Consider the following 24,054-nt stretch of genomic DNA (forward strand, 5'->3'; position numbering starts at 1 on the left):
AAACCCAACAGTGCCATCAAGGACAATAGTCACTGCGGCACAATACAGCAATACAATACCAAAAGCAGTCACTGTTGAGCCAGGTGACACTGTTGGGTTTCCTGCTAGAATATATCTAGCACGAAACCCAACAGTGCAATCAAGGACAATAGTCACTGCGGCATAACAGAGCAGGGAAATACTTACTAAACGCCTTTTTGGAGGATGCAGTGGCGCTGTCCCAGCCATCCATCAACGCTGTGGCCACCTCATTCCATAGCCGCCGGGTCACCACATTGTCCATGTACAGCCGGTCACGGCTGTCCCACAACGGGGCACGCTCCTGGACCAGGCGGATAAGGTGCTTATTATCCAGGTAGATGTCTTCATCCCGTTGTGGAACCTAGACAAAACACATTCATTAGAATATTCGAATTTTGTGTGAATAAAAAGTTACAAAAAAGATCCAGAAAAGAGGAAATATAGAAGATAAAAAATAAAGAACATTACAAATCATTTGATACTTACCACCACCGCGACTTGGCTTGGCTGCTCATGCTGTTCGCCCTCACTAGTCGCGTCCGCTGAAGATGACGATGTCTGACAAAAAACCCAACAAACGTTAGAAATTTTGAGAAGCAGCAGATATACTTACCAAACGCACGAAAATAATCACCTCACGGTCTGCTTGCGCCAGTTCCTGCCAGAATGGTGAATATTCCGATTCCAAAGACATACTGCATGTAAAAATAATACAAAGCATTAGTACATATACAATTTAAAAGGACAGGCATACATTTTTAGATGTAATAATACTCACATTCTTGCCGGAAGCTGGAATTGAAAATGGGGTCTTCTTTTGAAGTCTTTCTGCTCTCCAGGCTGTCTCTATAGTTATGGTACAGCGCTGGCAGACACCTCCTTTTATATAGGCATGAAGTTTTTTTAGGTGGGGATTTTTATAACTAGTCTAACCAATGGACACCAAAAAAACGCATGCGCAAAAAAACTGCATACATGCGCATACCAATGCGCACTTATGCGCACCAATAGGCCATAATGGTAATTTTTTGCGCAAAACGTGCGCATACGTGCGCATGCGTTTTTTTTTAAGCGGTTGGGCGTACCAAAAAATGCAACATGTAGCATCTGGAAATTAAAGACGCGTACCATAAAAAAAATGCAGCGCACGAAAAATGCATACGTGCGCATGCCAACACGCACGTATGCGCACCCATGTTAAATATAGGGGGAAAACGCATGCGCACGTTTGCGCAAAAACGCAGCACAAAAAAAACGCAAATGTGAATCAGCCTTATTCCAGAGAAATCCATGTTTTTCCTAAAATGTAAATGGGCGGTTAAGATCTATGGGCTGAACATTGATCTTTCTGAGTTTCTGACTCCAGATCTTATTTTAAATGAAAGGGGGCCTTAAAGCCTCATCCTGCAGTACATCACTCCTTTCATCTACATACAACTGCATGCTGCAGTACATCACTCCTCTCACCTATATACTGCCTTATCCTGCAGTACATCACTCCTTTCATCTATACACAGCCTCATCCTGCAGTACATCACTCCTTCCATCTATATTCTGCCTCATTTTGCAGTACATTACCCCTTGCAGTACACTCCCTTCATCTATATAAAGCCTCATGCTGCAGTACATCACTCCTGTCATCTATATTCTGCCTCACCGTGCAGTGCATCACTCCTTTCATCTATATATAGCATCAGCCTGCCTACATCACTCCTTGCATCTATAGACAGCCTCATCCTGCAGTATAGCTCTCCTCTTAACTTTATACAGTCTGATCGTGCAGTAAATCACTCCATGCATCTATATACAGCCTGATCCTGCAGTACATTACTCTTCTCATCTATACACAGCCCCATCAAGCAGTACATCACTCATCTCATCTACATACAGCTCCATCCTGCAACACATCACTCCTCTCATCGACATACGGCTCCATCATGCAGTACATCACTCCTCTCATCTGCGTACAACTCCATCGTGCAGTACATCACTCCTCTCATCTACATAGAGCTCAATCGTGCAGTACATCACTCCTCTCATCGACATACAGCTCCATCATGCAGTACATAACTCCTCTCATCGACATACAGCTCCATCGTGTAGTACATCACTCCTCTCATCTACATACTTCTCCATCCTGCAGTACATCACTCCTCTCATCGACATACAGCTCCATTGTGCAGTACATCACTCCTCTCATCTACATACAGCTCCATCCTGCAGTAGAACACTCATCTCATCGACATACAGCTCCATCCTGCAGTACATCACTTCTCTCATTGCCATACAGCTCCATCGTGCAGTACATCACTCCTCTCATCTATGTGGTAGGGGCCAGATTGGGGGGTGTTCCACTGCTTACCGCGACCAGACGATGCAAAGACGAGATGGAAGCAGATTCCAGTTGTAACAAGTCCAAGTTTATTGGCCGTCTTCCTGACGACCATAGCCACACACCGCAGCACCTTTACAGCTCTCCGTATCCAGGCCCGGGTACCTTCACCTTTCATTCAGTCGTGGTGACGTTCCTCGCGGATCTTTCGCTGGGGCTGTCCTACACCAATCTACCACCAGCGCTTCACCTGCCCGAGGTCGTCCTCCAATCGGTACCCCCGGGGCCCCGTCTGTCCTGTGGTACGTCATGTCAGGGCCACCCCCTTGACTGTCTTCTCCTGTCAGTTCCTTGGTTGAGCTCTCCACCATCATCAGTCTTCTGTAGTGAGTCTCTTCACCTGAGCTCCTCCCGGGACTAACATAACCTCGATCCCTGTCCTGTCCTATTTATCCCCTCTCTCACTGGGAATTTCCCTCCTGGGTTCCTATCTCCCCGCCCCCCATAACTAAGTGGTTTCCTAAGCCCTAAGCTGATGTCAAGTCCTGTACTACACTCCCCCCTGCCATCTTGTGGTCAATTCTAGGTACTGCACTCTCTTTTCTATCTTTCCCAGCTGTTACTCTTCTGTCATGGCCAATCTCCGTCTATAGTGCACAAACTGTCCCCTCCTACTTCCAGTCAAGTCTGTCCATCAAGTCACCTTCCCCACATCTATATACAGCCCCATCCTGCAACACATCACTCCTCTCATCTACATACAGCCTGATCCTACAGTTCATCACTCTCTTAATCTACATACAGCCCCATCCTGCAGTATAACACACTTCTCTGCCCCTCTATATAGAAACCTAACCTGCAATACAATGCTCCTACCATCACATAGGCACAACACTTTTGCACTGTAAAGAAAGAGGCATCACCTCTTTCTGTGAGGTCATCCCTCGCAGGAGCATCTCGCTCTAGACATGACCCTGAAAGGTGCAGGAGGGCTTTGTAGGATCATTTCTCCACTGGTATATTTAGTGGGTTAACTGAAGTCAGGACATACCTTCGACCTTTTGGAAAAGTCCCACTCGATCCCAGAATGTATGTGATTCGACAAACCATCGTTAATTTGACAGCCATCTAAATTGTATGGTGGGCTTTATTGTAGCTAACTACACATTAAAACTGGTGTATATAACATCCATCTTCATAAACAGCCCCTTATGTATCCAAGAAGTCATTTGCTCACTATTGAATTTGCTGTAATATTCTATTACAACTTTCTATGGGCAACTAGACAACAAACACATAAGTGCCTCTTTGACACAATGACACCATACATGCAGTCACTTAGCCAAATCATCAGACTCATAATCCTCTTACAGGAGGATTCATACGTTCATACAAGCATTTTCCATGCCTTCCATAGGATAGACTATAATATGCTTCTACCCATCCAAACGTAGAATTGTAATAATTGTTTCACTTGACCTTGTGCTGATGTTCACCACATTCATGCACACTCATGGAAGCACAAATCATTGGGCCATTGATTGGTTTCTGTAAGAATGATCCTTCTTTATAATGGTGTCACCTCCATTTTCATACTTCACATGAGGTCTTCTCCCTCTTCTCCTCACATGAAGGCTTCATTACTTTGCTTTCTTACACCCTATGACCAAATTCCAAGGAGACTTTTGCCTTTTATTTCACACCTGCCAGCAAGTTATGTGAAGCGCTTGTTGTCTCCTTCCTCTTACTCTTCATTGCTGAAAATCAGTTTTTCTAGGTAATTAAAAATGAAGAGGTTAAGGGTTTAAGCCCAATAGCCTACTAATGAGGCCTTCTGCAGCTAGCGTGTCTACTCTTCACCGGTCCTCGGGCATGCTCCGCTCCTTGCAGAAGCTGTTTACTCAGAATATGAAAGCCTTTTGCCATCTTACGCTCCTAACATAAAATGTAGACATGGGGTGTGGCTACTTATGTGGAGCGCTAATTACCGTCGGGCTGTGAGCTGAATGCAAATTCCACCTGGGATTTGGTGCAATTTAACTACGTCTCAGAGGCGTTTATCTAAGGAGACTTGACGGAGTATTACACACTGAAACTGTTTATTTTAATGGTTCCACGTTTCCCAGTATTTAGAATAAGGGCGGTTTGGAGAGCACGGATAAAAGAGGTAAGTGGATGAGTGGAATATATCTGAAAAATATATTAGATCAGTAGGTAAGAGTCCCTTCAAGGCACTGATACAATGTCTGTGGATCTCAAGGACAATGATACCGTAAATCAACTCATTTTCATTCTCGGTAAACAAAAATACTTCACTGGATTTTACACGGGATGAAGATAAAGTTACACTGTGGCGGTTCACCTTCAGGTGATTTTGTAGTGTCAGGTTTACTAAACACATAGCGCCTTTTCTCTTTTAGTTGCGTCTTTCATGTGGTTAGGACAATTTTTGTTATCCCCAGATAGCTCTTATTTCACAAAATAAAGCCTTTTATTTTGTGATTCACATTACCAGATGAAAATTAAACACGGAGGGTGGTACCCCTTCCATATTCTGAACCGCAGCGGCGGACACACACAAATGTGGGCCCCTGTGTATATGGGCCAATAGTTTATAAACAAAAGAATACAGCAGCATTCTGTAAGTGCTAAGATGTATGCAAACATTGAATATATGAAATTTGAACTGCATTACTGCTATATAAAGTATACTTGTAAAAATGAAGGTTGTAATTCATGAGAGCCCACTAGCCACAGCAAGGTATACCTCTCTTTGAAGGTACTGTATTTATCAAACATGCCGCTCCCTGGCTAAAAGCCTACAATTTTAAAGGGCAGGTAAGATCCAGCATTAATTAAAAATAGCCTTAGGCTATCTGCGCACGATGCGTTTTTGACGCTTTTTCGCGCCGTTTTTTTCTGCTCGGATATGGTCCAATAAAGCAATGACTGCCAGTCAGAGCGCTGCGGGATCATGCTGTTAGATGTCACTGTGACCCGCAAGTGTGGGCTGATGAGACTACTGCTCCCATTGGGCTACATCTGCTGTCACTAATAATAGTGACAGCAGGTGCCGCTAATGGGAGACATAGTCTTATCTCCTGGTGCCTGTGCTCACAGTTAAAAAAAAAAAAAAAAGAGAGAAAAATTACATACATAGGTGTCAATGACAGCTGCTGACACCAAGCCCTAATCCCATTATTCTGATGCTGCTGCCTCAGTATGAAAAAGATGAGGTTGAACCAAGTAATTACATCACAAAACTTTTCTTTTAAATATCTTTATTTTGCTCAAAAAAGCCTTAATTGCTGTATGCAAAAACGCACCAAAAACACATGTTTTTTCAGCGTTTTTCCTGTCAAGAGATGCAGAAAACTTGCTGAAATTTCTGCAAGCAAATACTCAACATGTGCACATAGACTTAGGGCTCATGCACACAATCATATTCTTTGTCTGATATCCATTAAAAAAAACATTTTGCACTTGGACCAATGTTATTCAATGGGCCAATGCAGAAGAATGATTTTTTTTTTCACTGACTGAATCTGCATGTGAAAAAAAAATCACAGCATGCACAATTTTCCTCCGAAAATCAGATGAGACTGACATTCAAGTCTATGGATGTAAGAAAAGAATCAAATGGCTCAATCGGCCACTGTGTAGCATCTGATTTTTACTGATACATTGCAATTATGTAACAGGAATCTGAAAATAGTCTTGAAAATAATAAATTGCTGCTGAGTTAAAAAAAAAAAACTCATTGTACACGGACAGCACACAGACGACAAGTGAGAAGCAAATTGTCCCACTTTTCTGGATAAAAATCAGACTGACAATTTTTGTGACCCTAGCCTTAGGCTGATGGGAGGAGTGCTTAGTCAGAAAACGAGGCAGTCAAAACCTCCAATAGTATATTACAAAAAACTGAACAGCACCTCCAATCAGAATAATGTAAGTGTGAACAGGTGCAAGCTGCCATGACTGCATAATATACAAACAAAAGAATACAGCAGCACTCTTCAAGTCCTAAGATGTATGCAGACGCTGAATATATAACACTAGCTTGGCCCGTGCAAAATTTTAGTAATTTCAGAAAAAGCAAGCTGGTCAAATGTAAAAGTATTTCATGAGCTGATGAACACAGACAGGCATTTATATATGTAGATTGGTAATACAATAAATTGGTTTGATAAGTAGAGTCCAAAAAATGTCTTCCAGTTGAGGTGCCACCTGCAGGTCATGTCTTTCTGCTGGTTTATGAAAATGAATGTTTAAACTGTATGTAGTGATAAAATCGTGAATGTGTGGTTTATTTGGCTCTTTTCTTGCTGAAGCGGGCAAGTTTACCTTTCAAATGGTGTATCATTTGTGTGTGTGGGGCAAAGTAATCAACAAAAAAGCAGTGCATGTTTACAAATATGTTTGCATATGTGACTCGCCATTTGTGTGAGTGGGTCAAAGTAATCACTGAAAAAGCAGTGCATTTATACAAATGTGTTTGCATATGTGACTCACCTGCAGTGAAGTTTGCGATCCTCCAATGTGCCTGAAATAGGCTGGGCAAGCACTTGAGCAAGCTGGAAAGACCCCAAGGCAAATGTTTGGGTTTGTTTGTGATGTGTGTAAGCAGCTTTGTGGTAGCATGCTTTGGGGTATTGTGCTGCCACCTGCAGGTAATTTGACCTTTCAAATGGTGTATCATTTGTTTGTGTGGGTGGAGTATGAACAGAGCAATTGTGCAATTCAATAGGCAATGCATGTTTACAAATGTGTTTGCATATGTGCCTCACCTGCAGTGAAGTGTGCAATCCTCCAATTTGGCTAAAATAAGCTGGGCAAGCAGTTTGGCAAGCTGGAAAGCCCCCAAGGCAAATGTTTGGATTTGTTTGTGATGTCTGTAAGCAGCTTTGGGGTAGTGTGCTTTGGGGTAGTGTAGTGCCACCTGCAGGTCATTTTTCCTTACTGCAGGTTTATGAAAATTAATGTTTAGACTGTATTTTGTGCTCAAATCGTGAATGTGTGGTTTGTCTGGCTATTTTCTTGCTGAAGGGGGCAAGTTTACGTTTCAAATGGTGTATCATTTGTGTGTGTGGGTGCAGTATGAACGGAGACACAAAGTGATCACTCGAAAAACAGTGCTTAGAAATAATAGAATAGATTGTTACTGCTATATAGAATATACTTATAAAGTCCAAAAGTTTATCATAATTAACAGTTTCAGCTAATTTGAGGGTGCAAATCAGTCCCCAGTGCGCCTGCACGTGGTGCATCAATGATATGTCCACCCCTTCTGAACTGCCATGAGGCCAATTTCAAAAAGGTTTCATAAAAGGATGGGTAGGGTTTGCCAACCCATGAGTCGCTGTTTGCAATCAGGACCACACTGTCCATGGATTGTAGTATTTTTTTTAATTGGATTGAGCTGAAATACCAAATACAGAAACAGAGCAGAGGGGCGCTTTATTTTTCTACCCTTACACAAACCTTTTTATTATTAGAACTGGTGGCGTCCAATTTGTGATTCTCCTCTGTCTATTGCACAGCCTCATCTCTCAAGGTGCCCTGGTAGCTTGCGAACATTGATTTACAACAGATGATGCCGCACTGGCACTCTGCGCTACTATGGGCGTTAATGCGTCCCACACTTGGCACTGATATCAGGGCACAGCTGGAATGCGCAGCCTCGTTCTCCCCTTTTGGGGGCTGGCAGTCTAATTGCAGAGGTGAAAGTGGTCCAGACCTGGGGGGAAGACACCTGGGGAGCTGTATAAAAAGCCGACCAGCAATAAAGGTGATTGCGTGGGATCTGAGTCACAGTGAGAATGTAGTCTGCTTTCTGGTTGGCTCTCTTCTGTATAAATAGTAATTAAATCACGTCTTGACAGCGCAAGAATCCGCCTAAGATTATCGCTTCTATTTCACTGTTTTCCTAAATGCTGGGTAACTTTCCCCATCGGTTTCTGCAGGAGATGTCACTTGTTCTCACTAGTGGGCGATTTAGTGCTGCATTGGCTGACGTCTCCATCCGCACATGCAGATAGTGACCTAATGTGGGTTTAATAAATATTCAGCACCGGCCCCCCACCCTGAAAGAAGCTACCTCTTCTGGAAGCTAATTGCCGCTCTCTGGATGCTAGCTCAGCTTGTCATACATTAGACTGTAGAGCATTGCACCACCATGACAAGCCTGAGCCCAGTGCAGACCGAGGACATCATTCTGCACTGCCAAAGTCCATGCTTATTTAGGATATTACACGTGAGAACTAAATTGTTATAATACAAAGCAGCCAGCAATCATTGCACACTACAGACGAATTTGGAAGTAGTCTGCCATTCCTCATGTCATTCCCCCCCGTCTCTTCCATCACTCAGTGACTAAGAGCTCCATCACCTAACATGGGATATACTGTAATTATAGAGGTTTATGACAGTGATGCCTCTCATATATAGATATGATTTTTTTTTTATGCTGAGTGGTTTTGAAATCCAGCTAATGCACCACTCAGTATACAGAAAGTGCGACAGCGTAGTGTAAAAAAAAAAAAAAAAATAGGACTTAATTCTCACCGGAGATCTAGACGTCCCACCAGGAGAATACAGTACATGAGAGATCAGCTCTGTATTTAGTACAGTTACTGCAGGTGTTAATTGGCTGGAAGTGTTCCTTTAGGGAGGACTTGTAATCTCTCCTGATATATGTCATTTTAATATTCCCCATGAAATAATAATGTTGGAGAACATTTTTTTTAGTCCTCTGCATTATGCTATTCTGCTATTCCATTTAAAAGTGCTGTATATGATGGCAAAATTCCTAATCATGGACTCCCACAGTGATCTGACATACAAAGGAAATGGAAGCACACAAACCCTTGACCTTTATTCAGCCCCCTGACCCTTAAATGAATTCAAACCCAAGATTAGACCCCTATATTAATTCTCACCTCAGATTATAGACCTGAATTACCGTAATACAGACTTCAGAGCAGACCCCTAATTTTATTCAGACCCTAAAGTTTCCTTCCCATATCAGTGTCTTCAGTATATGTGGTGACAGTTTTCACACGTACTGGAGATACTTACACATGTAGACCCATTCATGGAGACGTACATTTCAGTGTGTTTCCATGGACCATGTGTCTGTCGGCAAAACACGCTGACGTGTTAGTTTTTTAACAGCAGCACGGGCCAAAAAACATCCCGCAAACATGCACACTGATGATATTTGGATGACATCTGATAAAATCTGTACAGTTCGTGCTGTTCACAGGCGTCAGATGCTCAAGGCAGCTCTCATCATTGTTGCCTTGTCTCCCTGAGATCGGCGCAACTAGACTACAATTATTGGAGTTGTTTTCAGCATCCTCTGCGCATTAAATAAATAATTATTAAAAAAAATGGTGTGGGCTTCCGTGTAATTTTCATAACCAGCAGAGAGAAAGCCGACCACTGGAGCTGATGTTAATAATCTGGGAAAGGGGTCAATATCCCAAAAGGGTCCCAGGCTATTAATAACAGATCACATCTGTTTGATTAGCATTTACTGGTTAGTTTATGGGGGAAAAAAATGACATAAGGTCACCCTGTAATTTCTAACTAGCAAAGGTTAAACAGACAGCTGTGGGCTGATATTAATAACCTGGGAAGGGGCCAAGGATTTTAGCCCCCTTTACAGGCTAAGAGCAACAGCCCTCAGCTGCACCAGAAATGGCGCATCTATAAGATGCGGCAAATCTGACTCTTAGCCTTGTTCTTCCCACTTGCCCTGTGGCAGTGGCAGTTGAGGTAATAAGGTTGGGGTTGATGTCAGCTGTTTTATGGCCACTGATATCAAGCCCAGTAATGGAGAGGTGTCTTTAATACACCACCATTACTAACCCCATAGTCAAATGTAAAAAAACACAGACACAGGAAAAAGTCCTTTAATTGAAATAAAGACGCAGACACCTTTATTTGGAATAACCACTCCCCACCCTCTTTTTACCATACATTACTGTAAAACTAAAAATAATAAAACTCCATATTCCTCACCTGTCCAACGACAATCCATTTGTCCCAGAAAGAGCCCAACTCTGCTTCATCTGGATTGCATGGCTGATCTGTGGCATGTTGCTACCACTCAGCCGTGAATCCAGGAGACTCTGAGCTGAGCTTGGGACGCAGCTTCAGTGATGAGCACTAACTTCACTGAGGTTACTGCAGGTAGCAGGCAGCTTTTTCCTTTTCCCAGACTTAGATCATTGTGAGCCAGCCAATGAACTGCGGTAAACTTCATGACGTCACTGCTAACACCGTGAGAAGTTTAAATTAATTCAGACTTCACACTAGAAACCTAAATTAAGTTGTTCTCAGAGCAGACCCGTAAATTATTTTTTTCCTCAAACTAGACACCTAAATTAACTCTGACTCTTAAGTTACGATCACACGATCAGTATTTGTTCAGTATTTTACATCAGTATTTGTAAGTCAAAACCAGCTGAAGAAAAGTATATTCGAAACAAGGGCACTAATTCTGCATTTTTCACCTACCCCTGGTTTTGGCTTACAAATATTGATATGAAATACTGACCAAATACTGATAGTGTGACTGTAACCTTAAAGTAATTCAGACCCTACATTAAATCAGATCCTTAAATTAATTCAGACCTTATACCCAAAAACTAATCAGGACCAAAATCAAACTTTCTAAGCGAGACCACAGATCAGAGTTTCCTTCAGAGTTTCCATCAAAGTGTGAACCAATTTTCTTGGAAGTGGAGATCATGGAAAAAAAAGGTCTCTATTTTTCAGTCTGTGAAAATCGTACTACACTAGAATGTCATCCGAGTGCAGTTTGCGGTTTTCCATTTACTCATTGACTTGCATGGCTGAGTGCGATCCGAATATCGGATGCAAATTGTGTATGCTATTGGTCCGAGTGCGATCTGATGTCTTGTCGAACTGCACTCGGATCGTAAATATGGTCAATTAGAGCTCACACAGGTACTTACTAAACAGACATGTCAGGAGTACTCCTGGGTCGGCTTCAGAGGACAGACTTTCCTCCTATGCTTGCCTACATATTTGGTATAACTTCTTAAGTGACATCATGGTCATTGAATCCTATTAGGAGAGTACGTTCTCCGTGCCTGATCTATCATGGCTGGTGTGGTTCATGCCGGACTAGATGAGGTGGTGAGCTGGAGTCAGTTTCTTTTGATTCATTAACTGTCGTAAGCCTCTTCATGAATATGGGGCGCCGAACTAGTGGTGTGCACTTTCGTGTGTGCCTTGCCATAAATCCTACTTCAGCTCCTGCACCGGTCACCACAGCCCCATCTTGCCCCAGCTCTACTCATTTCGGCAGAGCTGGGAGATACTGATGGGAAGACGCCAGAAGTCCCAAAATTTAGGCTTAGCTCCAAGTTGTGCCTAAGTTTTGCGACTTTTCAAAACTTTTATGCCATAGCTCTGGTGTGAAACGTTCTCCATTGTGTGATTTTTAAACTCTTGCATTAGCAGAAGACAAATGGCAGTACACACTGGGCTCGGGGGACCCATGGTAACCTACGCAAGCATGCTGTTTTTGCTAAACCTAGGTTGTGGGATGTTGCCCAATTGCCCAAATATAAATGTGGAGAGGACAGGGAGTTTTCTCAGTAGTCTCCATTTGTTTTCACAGCCCAGACCACAATGATTGGTTCATTTGCTTCCTAGATCAGTATTCTAACTTCACGATCCTTGAGCACAAACCAAAATCAGGACCATGTCTCCCCCCTACCATGTGCCATTTATTCTACTGCTGTTAAATATTACAATGAAGTGTTAGATAATGATGGAACTGAATTATTTAGAACGTTTCATCTCCCATGTACTAATCATTAGTCTCTTTCTTTTTACAGTTAAATTTAATGGGTGCAATACAGGAACACAGGGAATCTGGTATGAAACCAGCAATCCAGATTTCAAAGTGGGAACAGATGGAGCGGTGTACACAGCCCGCAAGGTGCAGATCCCCTCCAAACAAGCAGAATTTGTAGTGGCGGCCTGGGACCACCAAACTCCAGAGAAATGGGAAGCTGCTATCCACCTACTGGTAGAAGACAAGGCACTCAACCATAGTCAACACCAGGTACTGTAATATCCTATTACTATGTCAGGTCAGTGATGGGTTTAGGTGGTAATACATAGATGGATGTGCCCTGATTCATTAAGACTAGCATTTCATACACCACTCTTAATGATGGGCATACAGGAGTAAGATGAACCTAATTCATTATGCCACTTAAAGGGAATCTGGTAGCAGGTTTTTGCTATGTTTTCTGAGAGCAGCATGATGTAGAGGCAGAGAGCCTGATTCAAGCAATGCGTCACTTACTGCGCTGCTTGGTGTAATTTTGTAAGAATCACTATTTTTTCTGCTGCAGCTGTTAGAATGCTGAGCTCTGTATAACCCCGCCCACAACACTCATTGGCAGCTTGCTGACAATGTACTGTACAGTGTACACAAAAAGCTGCCAATCAGTGGTGGAGGCGTGGTTACAGAGTTCGGCTGGACTACCTGGCACGCAACACTACGTCCTTTAATGATAATTTTCTGCAGATAAAACATTGATTGTATTGAAACTACAGCAAGTTGCTGAGCAAGTGACACATCCCTGGAATCAGGCGCTCTGCCTTTACATCATTCTGCTCTCAGATTGAATAGCAAAAACCTGCTAACAGATTCACTTTAATGAATTAGACTTAGGCGCTTCTTTTCAACATTTCTGGTGGAACTTACGCAACAACTTTTGATCAATGTATTGGGCAGGCTTCGCTGTGCCCCACCCTGGCCCATCGCCGCCCACTTTGCCGGAGCTGGCCAACACTGATGTGATAATGGCAAAAGGTACACATTTTTTGCCAACGTCATGTTGCAGAAAAATAATGCAATGTTTGAAGGTGTTTTATGGCTGTATTCTGGCAAAAACGCCTTCATGAATTGGGCCCATGGTGTCTATTGTACAGGACATGTATGTTCCATTCGTATTCCAATTTACATGGCAACAACTGAGCTTCCGTGTAATTATTATTGCAGTCCGCTGATTAGCAATGGTGACATTTTGCATTCTATGCGTACAGGGATGTGACATACAGATGACTCTAAGTGTTTTAAGCTTTCCCTTTTTACAAGCTCATCTTGTAATTATTCCGATACCTTTTCCTTTTTGTTAGTGTGGAGGTGGCTGTAACCTCAGGGCACAATTATATTCATGTTTGCAAATGTCATTAATTTCATTTTAAGGGAGAAATGACAATTCTTTTGAATACTGAGTGGATGTATTATTATAGAAAGGGAAATCCTGCACGTAGATCTTACAGAGAAATGTTCCCTCTGATGATATACTGCTCTTTTATGATAAATGGAATAGTGACAGATTTCACTAAATATCATCGCAGATGAAAATGGGTTTATGTGGTTTAGTCATTCCATTTACAAAAATCCTTTGCATGGGGAAAAGAGTTTTAATGAAACTGTTCCAAAAAGTTTTTAGGTAATTTAAAGGAAATGAAAGGGGTTTAGGCTAATTGGTTGGGTCCAAGGTTAATTAAAGGGGATTTGTAGCTGATTGTTAGGATCTTCCTATCTCAGGACATCATCATTGTTGGGTATGAAAGGAACTGGTTGAGTGGCTCATTTCAGAAACTAAAGGTACTGTCACACTTAGCGATGTACCAGCGATCCCGACCAGCGATATGACGCGGTCAGGATCGCTGGTACATCGCTAAGTGGTCGCTAGTGAGCTGCCACATAGGCAGATCTCACTAGCGACATCGCTGGGGACGGGGATCGCTACTTACCTGTCACACCAGGCGATCCTGCGTCCTCCCGCCCGGCTCCACGCGTCACTCGTCTCTCCACAGGAAGCGCCGCAGGTAGCTGACGACGAGAAACGGTCCTGAAAGTTCTTGCGCGATCAGCGATAACCATGGTTATAACATGGCTGGTGGGCTCTCATAAATTAGCCAATTAATGCATTAAGTACCTTCATTTTTATAAGTATATTATATAGAGCAGTAATGCATTCCAAATTTCATGTATGTAATGTTTGCATACATCTTAGCACTTACAGAGTGCTGCTGTATTCTCTTCTATATATATATATATATATATATATATTTGTGTGTGTGTGTTTGTGTATAAAACGAGTTTTTAACTAAAGACACAAAACAGCCAATTTAAGATTTAGCGTCACGTGGTATATAAGAAACAGTAGCTGTCATTACAGCCTAGTGTGTAAAAGACATTATAAAGCAATGTGATACATCAGCTGTTACGGTTTTCTACTTATGTAACAATGAATCACTTCTTCAGGTCTATTATATAGGAAAGACACATCAGTTCTCAGAGACATTCAGCCACTATACATCTACCTTTAGGTTCATGATCTGTTTGCTGTCATGCAAGGAGCTGAAACAATGATCAGATCATGTTATTAAAGACGTCTGGTTTAAAAGACAAAAAAAATGTCAAAACTTTCCATTTCTATTTGTTTTCTATATTTGGGTATGTTCACACTGGGCGTTTTTGCTGTGTTTTTTATGCTAATTTTCAGCTGCTTTTTCCATTACCAGCAAAGCCTATGAGATTTCATAAATCTCATGCACACACATTGGTTTTTTGTGTGATCAGGATTTTGTGCTTTGCTGCTTTTTTTTGACATAGATCATGTCACTTCTTTCAGTGTTTTTCCAGCGTTTTTCACCCATTGGCTTGAATGGGTGTTGGAAAAAAACGTTGCAAAAACGCACCGAAAACACAGGTATCATTATTTGCAGCGTTTTTACTGCAGAAAAGTCATGGGGGCACTCAACTTTTACCATGCACAAAGAGACATAAGTTAGCCCACAAAACGCACCAAAATACGCACCAAAAATGCACTTAAACCTGCGTTTTTGCCGTTGCTTCTTTACTGCTAAGAAATCAGGTTTTGCTGCAGAAAAAGAAAGCAGCAGAAAAAGAAAGCAGCAAAAACGCCCAGTGTGAACTTACCCTTTATTAGCACAGTGGCCAGTTATGCAATAGTAGTGTGTAAAAATGAATTGCTTTATATTCACATACATTCATATATTTGATGTGCTATTTTCATATATTTTTATATATTTCATATATTTTCTATTTTTTCAGGTATTTTATGTGCGATTTTGAAACAATTTTAGACCATTCTTAGTGCACAGCATGTAGGTAATTTTTGTGGCCTTTTTTGACCCAAGAAAGAAGGAGCACAAGAGTGTTACAAGTGTTATTGCACTTGACTTATAATAGGGATTATGACACATTAAAGTACAATTACCATTACTTTTTTTTCCTAGAAAACCAACAGTATTAAAAGGTTATTCCAGCCGAAAAAAGTAATCATATATCCACTGGATGGTTTATATCCTTACTAATCACCAAACTGAGAGACTTGTGTCTCATGTTCTTACCTGATCCTCTCCTGGCCTCAAATATATGATCACGAGCAGAGAGCAGTCGACGTGCTGCATCATTCATAGTTCTCATGGGATAAGAAGGGACACAAGTACCCCATTCTGCCAGTGACTGAGGGCCCAGTGGTGGGACCCACAATAATCTAACAAGTCCATATTTATAACTTGCTTAGGCTGGAATAACCCATTTCATAGGATTTTCCTAATATCAATATTCTTCAAACGCCCCTTCGCACTTTCAGTATTTGGTGAGTTTTTTACCTCGGTATTTGTAAGCCAAAACCAGGAGTGGGTGATAAATCCAGAAGTGGTCACGTGTTTCTATTATACTTTTCCTCAGATTGTTCCATTCCTGGTTTTGCTAAGGCTACTTTCACACATCAGGTTTTCGGCGTCAGGCGCGATCCGGCAAATGTTTTGTAAAACCTGATGTGCCGGATCCATTTTTCTGCCGGATCCGTCTTGTTCTTGACAGAAAAAACCGGATCCGTCTCATCCGGTTCATCCGTTTTTCTATCCGTTTTTCGACGGATTACGCCGGATCCGGTTTTTAAAATTGACCCTTGTGGCCTTCCGAACGGGATTGGCTACTGGAAAACTATATATATAGCGTGTTCCTACAGCCCTTCTTTGACAGGTTGGAGAGGAGAAAGTGCAGGTTGGAGAGAAGAGCAAGTTACTGGCGAAGATGGATGTTGTGATTGGAAATATTTTGAAGAATTTGGCGGATTTTATAGCGGAGGCGAATCGTTTGAGGGTGATTGTTCTGGAGAAGGAGAGAGCGAGACAGCAGCGCATCAGGCATCGTAGACAACGTTTGTGGATCCACCCCATCACAGCCAAGAGAATGACGCGTGGGGTCTATTCTACACTCTGCATGGACCTTCGACGAAACCCGGATAAATTTTTTGGATATGTTCGGATGAAAATGGAGAATTTTGATTACTTGGTGGAGCGCATTGCACACCTCATAAGAAAAGCGGACACCTATTGCCGCTTCTCTGTTTCACCCGCAGAGCGTCTGATGGTGACATTAAGGTAAGCCACATTTATTGGATGTGATCGCATCAGAGCACACTTTCACTGCAATCTTGTTGGTGGTAGTTTGTATCTCCAAGTGTTATAGCTGAGTTTTGGTATGTAATGCTGTGATTTAAAACTAATTTATTGTTTTTTAATTCCCCACAGATTTCTTGCAACTGGAGAATCCCTTTCGTCACTGCATTTCCAGTACAGACTCGGGATTTCCACCATATCTGGAATAGTGAAGTACACATGCCGTGCACTGTGGGACTCCTTAGCTGAAGAGTTTTTACCAGGGCCCACAACAGAGAGGTGGATTGAAATTGCTGACAAGTTTCAACAGATATGTCAGTTTCCCAACTGCTTGGGCGCTGTGGACGGGAAACATATCCGCATTGTAAAGCCAGCCGGATCGGGATCGGAATATTTCAATTACAAGAAATATTTTTCAATTGTCCTCATGGCCATCGCTGACGCGGAATACAAATTTATTGCTGTTGATATTGGGGCCTATGGCCGCTCCAATGACTCTCAAGTTTTCAAACTGTCTGCCATGGGGCGTAAACTGTATGGAAACACCTTCCAGTTCCCACCACCTAGACCGCTGCCGCAAACATCTGGTCCACCTATGCCATTTGTCTGTGTAGGGGATGAAGCCTTCCAGCTGTCAGAACACCTTTTGAAACCGTACTCTAGCAGAGGATTGACAAGACCAAAACGCATTTTTAATTACCGCCTCACAAGAGCAAGAAGAATGGTTGAATGTACCTTTGGTATTCTGACAGCCAAATGGCGGGTCCTATTGACTGCGATCAACCTCAAGACAGAAACTGTTGATGAGGTGATCAAAGCTTGCGTGGTACTCCACAATTTTGTTATCTGCAAGGAACCCATTTCCATTGAGGACACCTCTGAAGAAACCACCTTGCAAGATTACCATGACATTACCACTAGAAGTTCTGTGTCGGTTTCAGTAATGAGGGACAATTTTGCACTATACTTTATGTCACCTCAAGGCAGAGTACACTGGCAGGATGACAGAGTGTGAAAGATTTGTGCCCAACCAAACTTGTGTACCTTCTGTACCAACAGTATATACCTTTGCCAACCAAAGTTGGCTATCTTGTCATGGTCTCTATTTTTAGCTTTAGGCCACAGGTGTGTACCTGGTTGTGTTTTATGCAAAGTATTTCACCTTTTAACAAAAGTTGTGTACATTGTTAGGAAATCACCAACAATAAACACAACTTTTTAGGTGAAATACTTTGCTTCAAACACAACCAGGAACACAACTGTGGCAAAAAGCTAAAATTTACCCACAGTTATATACCTGGTTTTGAATACCTTTTTACCTTTTAAATACCCTCTATTTAACCTTTTTTTTAAACATATTTCGCCGCAGAAAGAAATGACAGACAACCAGTGTAAACAATAATTTAACTTTTATTTAAAATATTTTTTTTTTGTAAACTGTTTTTAAAGGTAAAAAAACTTTTTTAATAAAGGTTTGAAAAAAAACTGGGCATTTTTATTACAAAACACACATTACAAATCTGTGTAGTGTGGGGTGGAAATACTGCTGGAGGGGCAGCGGGACACTTCGACACTGGGAGTGTGGAGAGAGGACTGGGATCGTGGTGGGGAAGGAACAGTTAGAGGTGATGGTGTGGAAAAACCTACAGAATGGGTGGACATGTGGGAGGCAGAAGAGGTGGTGGGCGGTGGAGTGGAGGGTTGGGCAGGGACTGTAGGAGCAGATGATGTTGATGGAAAGTTGTATGGGGAAGGAGTTTGGTACGGGGAAGGAGTTTGGTACGGGGAAGGAGTTTGGTACGGGGCAGGTTGCTGGAAGTGGGGAGATGTCTGGTACTGGGGAGGTTGCTGGTACTGAGGAGGTTGCTGGTATGTAATAGGAGGGGGAGGATGGAAAGTGGCTGGAGGGGGTGCAGATGTAATAGGAGGGGGAGGATGGAAAGTGGCTGGAGGGGGTGCAGATGTAATAGGAGGGGGAGGATGGAAAGTGGCTGGAGGGGGTGCAGGTGGAGGAACTACAGTGGTGGGAGGTGGAGGTTGGGAGGTAACCTGCTGTAGAGCACCGTGGCACGAATGCATTACATGCATCTGCTGGGTAGGAGAGAGCGTTTCCATGCGCTCCACAGCAGACCTGAAAAAGGTGTGGTTTGGCAAAGATCTTGCTTCTGAATGCATGGTTTGCAGAAGTGTCTTCACCTCCAGAATGCCGGAGTTGATCTGCTGAAAGCCTGCGGAGATTTGCTCTGACAAGACTTTTAGACAGTTCTGGAAAGATGCATTCAGATGCAAGAACTCTGGCGCATAACTCTTTTCCTGACCCCTCTGCCGCTGCCGCCCAGTACCCGCAGGTGTACTAGAGGTGGCAGGGGCAGAAGGGTGGGGTAAAGGGAAAGCGATCTCCTCACCAGCAGCTTCATGTAATGTAGGCGGCCACGATGCTCCTGTGCTGGTGGATGGGACAGATGGGTCGAATGTGTGGGAAGGCTGGGAAGGTGCAGATGTACCGGGGCGGTCGAAGTGTCCCTCGGTGACGGTCTCCTCAGGGATCGCCTCAGAAGGGTCCAATCGTGCAGGCTCCCGAGTGCTGCTCACCGTGCTGTGGAATAAAGAGAAAAAAAAAACAATTAAAATAGTGACATGGTATGGCCCTGGCTGAAAAAAAAAAAAAGTTACATCTAAACATTTTTTTTGTCACATGTGGTGTGTAATATTTACCTTCTGGTGAGCATTGTCTCCCGGAGGAACGACAGGGCTTCTGCGTACTTGTACTTGCTCCTGCGTCCTCCAGATCCACTCGGGGCCCGCATCTCTTTATTGAACTCCTTCTTGAAACGATCCCTCACAGACCGCCACCGCTTCACAATTCTCTCCCCTGAAACGAGAAAGGACAAAGTGGTTAGTATACAACATCAGTGTTTCCCAAACTCCAGTCCTCATGGTCCCCAGGGGTCATGTTTTCAGGATTTCCAAAGTAAATAAAAATCCTGAACACATGATCCGTGGGGACCACAAGGACTGGAGTTCGGGAAACACTGGTTTAAATCAAGCAACCGGTACTGTATATACTTACGCTCTTTAATCTGGGCCCGAGCTTCGAGGTCCTCCCAGCGGTCCACAAGGAGCGAACAGATTTCCTCCCAGAGTCATCGGGTAACGATAAGGTCAGCGTGGCGGCGGTCAGCCATATTCCAGAGCGGCTCCCTTTCTCTGACGAGATCGATGAGGCGGTCCACATCAATCCCTCCATCCTCACCGTCAGAGTCGGGAGCACGCTGTGAAGGCTGTTAAAGAAAAAGACAAAAATAACATAATTAGCCTCCACAAAAGAAATGAAATAAAAAGTGCAAAAAAACAAAGCAAAAATATTTATACTTACACGCTGGTGACCGCCGCGTTGCTGTCGCCGACGACCCTGGGACGCACTGCGAGGACCTCTTGGCCGAGCACCAGATTGGGAAGACTAGAGAAGAAAACAAAAAATGTTATGTCTTTGGATGTAGGCATTTGTTTGCTGTGTGTGGTCTGCAGAACATTGTTTTCTATGTGTTGTGTGTAGTGTGATGTTGTGTTTCTGCGTTTGATGCAAAAAACTTACCAATTGTGAGCCCACTCCAAGTGTCTGTCCACCCCTTCCTTCTTCTGGGAGCTCCTCTTCATCTTGTGATTCCTGTTTTGAAATAAAAGGCAATGAATAGACATATATTCCAGAGATGATGGATTTTGGAAATAAAAACTTACCGTCAAATGCTGACGATGCGAGGGAGGGCTCCCAGAAGAAGATGTGCTGTCTTCCTCATGGCCAGACTCCATGGCTGTGGGTGGTGTTCCTGCTGCTGCCATTGCTGCTGCTGCTGCTGCATCTATTGGGCGGCTGTTGAATAAAGAGAAACAAAGGGCCAATGAATATCTTGATATTCCATAGCCCTAGTTTGGAGGAATGGGGGATTTGATAATTACCGTCTCTCATCTGCTGCTGGACTCCCCTCCCGTTGTTCAGCATGCTGCTCCATTTGGGGTGGTGCTGATGGTGCTGCTGCTGCAGATGTCTGCTGCCTTCTCCTGCTCCTGGTTCTTGGCTTGGGTGGCATGTTGGGTGTGGCTGAGGGTCCCACTGTCTTGCTTTTATATATGTCTTGTGGGCAGAGCTACTGAGCATGCTCAGACCAAAAAAAACGGATCCGGCCACCGGATCTGGCTGTCGCCGGATCAGGCGCATTGCGGCGCTCATAGGCTTTCATTGAATGAAAAAGCCGGACACGCCGAATTCGGCGTGTCCGGCTTTTTCGCCGGAGACAAAAAATATTACAGTAGCCGTTTTTTCCAGACGCCGGATCGCGTCACATTGCCGGATCCGGCGAAAATCGGATGAAACGCATGGCCATCCGGCTCGATCCGGCTCTAATGCAAGTCAATGGGGGGGAAACCGGATCCGGCATTGGATTTCGCCGGATCCAGTTTTTGTCAAAAGCGCCGGATCGCGCCTGACGGCGAAAACCTGATGTGTAAAAGAGGCCTTACACATACTGATGTAAAATACTGACCAAATACTGAACATGTGAATGTGGCCATAGTAGAACACTACTCTTCTAGACGGCCTATTGTTGCCACCTGTGTGCAATCCATAGGTGTCCACCATTCAAGTTAAGAAAAGCTGATTCAGTATACTGATTGGTGATGGATATCCAAGTTTTTCTTTTCTTTACGAACGTGAGTGTGACAATGATGATATAGAAATAGCATCGCCCAATGACCTGCAATTATGAAAACTCTCCAAATAACAAGTTGAATTTTTTAAGTTAAATTTGATTTAAGAATAAAACCCCCCAAACTTACGCATACAATAATTCCCCATACAATAATTCCCCATAAAATAATTCCCCACACAATTCCCCATACAATAATTCCCCACACAATAATTCTCCATACAATAATTCTCCACACAATAATTCCCCACACAATAATTCCCCATAAAATAATTCCCCACACAATTCCTCATACAATAATTCCCCACACAATAATTCCCCACACAATTTCCCATACAATAATTCTGTACACAATAATTCCCCATACAATAATTCTGGAAACAATAATTCCCCATACAATAATTCCCCACACAATTCCCCATACATTAATTCCCCATACAATAATTCCCAACACAATAATTCCCAACACAATAATTCCCCATACAATAATCCCCCATGCAATAATTCCCCATGCAATAATTCCCCATACAATAATTTTCTACACAATAATTCCCCACGCAAAAATTCCCCACACAAAAATTCCCTACACAAAAATTCCCCACACAATAATTCCCCATACAATAATTCTCTACACAATAATTCCCCATACAATAATTCTCTACACAATAATTCCCCATACAATAATTCTCTACACAATAATTCCCCATACAATAATTATCTACACAATAATTCTCCATGCAATAATTCCCCACGCAATAATTCCCCACGCAATAATTCCCCATACAATAATTCCCCACGCAATAATTCCCCACGCAATAATTCCCCATACAATAATTCTCTACACAATAATTCCCCATACAATAATTATCTACACAATAATTCTCCATGCAATAATTCCCCACGCAATAATTCCCCACGCAATAATTCCCCATACAATAATTCCCCACGCAATAATTCCCCACGCAATAATTCCCCATACAATAATCCTCTACACAATAATTCCTCATACAATAATTCCCCACACAATAATTCCCCACGCAATAATTCCTCATACAATAATTCCCCACACAATAATTCCTCACACAATAATTCCCCACGCAATAATTCCCCATACAATAATTCCCCATACAATAATTCCCCACGCAATAATTCCCCACACAATAATTCCCCACGCAATAATTCCCCATACAATAATTCCCCATACAATAATTCCCCACACAATTCCCCATACAATAATTCTCCACACAATAATTTCCCACACAATAATTCCCCATACAATAATTCTCCACACAATAATTCCCCATACAATAATTCCCCATACAATAATTCCCCATACAATAATTCCCCATACAATAATTCCCCACACAATAATTCCCCATACAATAATTCCCCATATAATAATTCTCCACACAATATTTCCCCACACTATAATTCTCCATACAATAATTCCCCATACAATAATTCCCCATACAATAATTCCCCACACAATTCCCCATACAATAATTCTCCACACAATAATTCCCCATACAATAATTCTCCACACAATAATTCCCCACACAATAATTCCCCACACAATAATTCCCCACACCCCCATACAATAATTCCCCATACAAGAATTCCCCATACAATAATTCCCCACACAATTCCCCACACAATAATTTCCCACACAATAATTTCCCACACAATAATTCCCCATACAATAATTTCCCACACAATAATTCCCCATACAATAATTCTCCACACAATAATTCCCCACACTATAATTCCCCATACAATAATTCCCCATATAATAATTCCCCACGCAATAATTCCCCACGCAATAATTCCCCATACAATAATTCCCCACGCAATAAATCCCCACGCAATAATTCCCCATACAATAATTCTCTACACAATAATTCCCCATACAATAATTATCTACACAATAATTCTCCATGCAATAATTCCCCACGCAATAATTCCCCACGCAATAATTCCCCATACAATAATCCTCTACACAATAATTCCTCATACAATAATTCCCCACACAATAATTCCCCATGCAATAATTCCTCATACAATAATTCCCCACACAATAATTCCTCACACAATAATTCCCCACGCAATAATTCCCCACACAATAATTCCCCATACAATAATTCCCCACGCAATAATTCCCCACGCAATAATTCCCCATACAATAATTCCCCATACAATAATTCCCCATACAATAATTCCCCACACAATTCCCCATACAATAATTCTCCACACAATAATTTCCCACACAATAATTCCCCATACAATAATTCCCCATATAATAATTCTCCACACAATAATTCCCCACACTATAATTCTCCATACAATAATTCCCCATACAATAATTCCCCACACAATAATTCCCCATATAATAATTCTCCACACAATAATTCCCCATACAATAATTCCCCACACAATAATTCCCCATACAATAATTCCCCATATAATAATTCTCCACACAATATTTCCCCATACAAT

At 42.4% G+C, this 24,054-nt stretch overlaps 1 protein-coding gene across 1 annotated transcript in view; it reads left to right on the plus strand.

Moving 5' to 3' along the window:
- CDH4 (cadherin 4) overlaps window positions 1–24,054 on the plus strand; it is a 1,048,908-nt gene that overhangs the window by 721,948 nt on the left and 302,906 nt on the right. Inside the window, exon 3 of the mRNA XM_073582496.1 lies at window positions 12,232–12,461. Coding sequence (XP_073438597.1) covers window positions 12,232–12,461 — 230 coding nt within the window. The remainder of the gene's footprint in view (window positions 1–12,231; window positions 12,462–24,054) is intronic.

Source organism: Dendrobates tinctorius, unplaced genomic scaffold (assembly GCF_039654945.1).
Source record: "Dendrobates tinctorius isolate UK_male_01 unplaced genomic scaffold, ASM3965494v1 ptg000071l, whole genome shotgun sequence".
NCBI lineage: Eukaryota > Metazoa > Chordata > Amphibia > Anura > Dendrobatidae > Dendrobates > Dendrobates tinctorius.